The sequence below is a fragment of the Dioscorea cayenensis genome, chromosome 17, assembly GCF_009730915.1.
Source record: "Dioscorea cayenensis subsp. rotundata cultivar TDr96_F1 chromosome 17, TDr96_F1_v2_PseudoChromosome.rev07_lg8_w22 25.fasta, whole genome shotgun sequence".
Taxonomy (NCBI): Eukaryota; Viridiplantae; Streptophyta; class Magnoliopsida; order Dioscoreales; family Dioscoreaceae; genus Dioscorea; species Dioscorea cayenensis.
The window spans coordinates 9,944,281-9,947,177 of NC_052487.1; the positions used below are offsets into that span (position 1 = coordinate 9,944,281).

The following is a 2,897-nucleotide window of genomic DNA, read 5'->3' on the forward strand; positions in this document are numbered from 1 at the left end:
AGCTATAACAATTAGATATAATTGAATAATACAGAAAGAAAAGAAGGAAATAAAGAGGAAAAATTCTTCAAAAACATAATCTTATACATTACTCCCTCCGTTCCAAAATACATGTCGTTTTAGGAAAAAAATTTATTTCAAAATAGTTGTCGTTTTACAATATCAAGGCAATATTTATTTTTTCCCCCAATTTAACCTATCTTCAATTTCTTAAGTTATATAAATAAAGAGAGTAATATTTATAGTCCCAAGATAAATATATGGTTTCAAGAGAGGGATAGTTTAGTAATTTGATTGTTTTTTATATTAAAGTTTAGATAATTTAATGTTATACTTAATTCTTGTGCAACATCATTAAACGACATGTATTTAGAAATGGAGGGAGTATTAAAAACACATCTTACACAAATGACAAAACAATATACTGACTTGAATACTCTAACATACCTCACAAGATTATATATATATATATATTGAATTCGAACATCACATATACATGCAAACATGCTCTGAAAATAAATTTCATGGCACATAAACGTGATATTACTGGATAAAAGAGAAAGAATTCACCTTACGTATTACAGAAACATATCTCACACAATGGCAGAACAATATACAAAACTGAACATTGTAACATAACACACTGAATTTATTAAAAAAAAAGATCTTGCAATTGCATATATATATATATAGAATACGAATTAAACATTTATATGCACATAAATGCTCCGAAAACAGAATATCTTCCTGTATAAATAAGATATAATTGAATAAGAGACAAAGCAATAGAGAGAGAGAGAGAGAAAGAGAGATTCCACCAAATATAAAGATTAGACATCACCTTGACCTGAAGAAGGAAAGCACAACAAAGAATCCTTTGAATGTCCTTTCTTGGCACCTCATAATCATCGTGCACAGGAACCAAATAAAATGGCCAAATTAACAGCAGCATTGTTCATCAAGCAGCTAAGCACTTAAATCCCCGGCAAACCATTATCCAAATCAAGAACAAGAAGCTACAAATGACAAGATCCACAATCAACGCCACCCTCAAAAGCCTCTCCCATACCCTTCTGGCCTGTTTCACCTGTCGAAAGCTCAAGCAAGCAATTTGTCCACCAATATCATCATCAGAGACCAAAATGGTCCGATTTTCACCAGCCAACGAGCTGCGCTTCTTCAAGTCCTTACTCTCATCATCGATCCTCTCATCCACCACCGGATCGGCCACCAAAGCATCCTCAGGAGAGGGAGACCGAGGAGGGGATGGCGTTTCCTCAGGAGGATCAGAGGGTGAAAGGAGACTCTTGAGGACAGGAAGGAGCTGGTTCTGAAGGCAAGGAGGGGACGGAGAGTCAAGGAGGAGGTTGGAGGAGAGGAAGGCCTGGCGAAGGCGGTGGAGGAGGAGGAGGGCCTCAGGGCGGGGGAAGGATTCGTGTGCGATGATGAAGAAGAGGAGGAAAGGGTCGGGATCAGGGATGAGGAAGGCGTGGATACGGCCGCGGGCAGTGTGGGTGTAGAAGCGGTGGTAGCGGGGGGCAGCGGTGAGGCAGCGGTGGGCGGTGGAGAGGAGGTCGGGGTCGTCGAGGTCGAGGGTGAGATCGGCGTCATGGTCAAAGAGGAGCTCGGCGAGGATGGTCGAACCGTGGGCGACGCAGGCGTAGAGAACGGCTGGAGGCGGAGGTGATTCGGAGCTCGCCATTATCACCACCGCTTGAGCCCGTACAAACCGGCGTCGTCGTTGGTGTCTGTGATTATAATGCCGGGTTTCATTCTTTTTGTTGTTTTGCAATTATTTTTTTAAATATATATATAGATATAATTATATTATTAATTGTTTGTGTTTTTTTAAGAAATTTTGGGGGAAATTTTGGAATATTTAGATGTATTGGTTGTGCAATTGTATAGTTATGTAAATAGCCTCTTGCTATATTTGGGAGTATGTTAAAAACGGCTAATGTTTTGGTGTTGGGTCAACTATTTGACCCAAATTTGATCAATGGGATTAAATAGTTGTTTTTTTAGGTTTTCTCTTTTAAAAAACTTTTTTTTTCTTTTAATTTTATTTTTTGAATTTATTTTGAAACTTTTCAAAAAAAAAATTTTATTTTGAAAAATCACTATGAGGGGATAGTTTGGTAGTCTTTTTTTTTTATTAAAATAATGCTTTTTTAATTATTTAGCGAAATATGTATTTTCTATTTTTTAATGTTTTTTTTAAATTTAAGGTCCATTTTTTTTAAATATTTAAATTTTAAAAAAAAACAAGAGCCCCATTAGCTTTTTAATATTAAACTTTTATTTTAAAAAAAAAAAACTGTGGGTGCGATAGTTTTTTAATTTAAAAAAGTTTTCAAACCCTTATAATATTCATTCATTTTTCCTATAACTTATTTATTGGTGGTTGTTGTGATGAATTATTGTTGGCATGTGACACCTACTCCATTCATAAGAGTCATTGGATGAAATTGATCTTAATCATCTATTTGTTAGGTGAGGCTTATATAAACCCTCCAATTCCCTTTTCTAAAACACACAAGCATTTCTATCAATATAGAAAAAAAAAATTAAAATTTTTGTCATTATAGTTTTTTTTTTATTTTTTTGCAAAGTTATTTTATTTCTTTTACATTAAATCTAGCAAAATTTATATTCTTGTTATACTAAACAAAGAAAACAACCTTGGTCGAGAGGAACACCAACCAAGGGTCGCAGGGACTCTTGGCGAAAGAACAAGCTTCCACTACGATTGCTAATTACTCAATCTTAATCAATGGACTCAGGTATGTTTTTTGATCCATGTCGACCAGTTGACTTTCATATAAGCTTCCTCCATTTTTTTGTATACATATTTACTGTCAGTCACTGAACTCACATTTTTTCATTTTCTACAACTG

At 35.2% G+C, this 2,897-nt stretch overlaps 1 protein-coding gene across 1 annotated transcript; it reads right to left on the reverse strand.

Annotated features, from left to right (window-relative positions):
- Nucleotides 1-666: 666 nt before the first annotated feature.
- LOC120280715 (phytolongin Phyl2.2-like) lies at nucleotides 667-1,996 on the reverse strand. Its single transcript, XM_039287661.1, has 2 exons — nucleotides 842-1,996; nucleotides 667-747 (listed from the first exon to the last, which is right to left on the reverse strand). Exon 1 carries the CDS (start codon nucleotides 1,700-1,702, stop codon nucleotides 959-961), a length of 744 nt encoding a protein of 247 aa, XP_039143595.1. The 5' UTR covers nucleotides 1,703-1,996; the 3' UTR covers nucleotides 667-747; nucleotides 842-958.
- Between the last annotated feature and the right edge of the window lie 901 nt (nucleotides 1,997-2,897).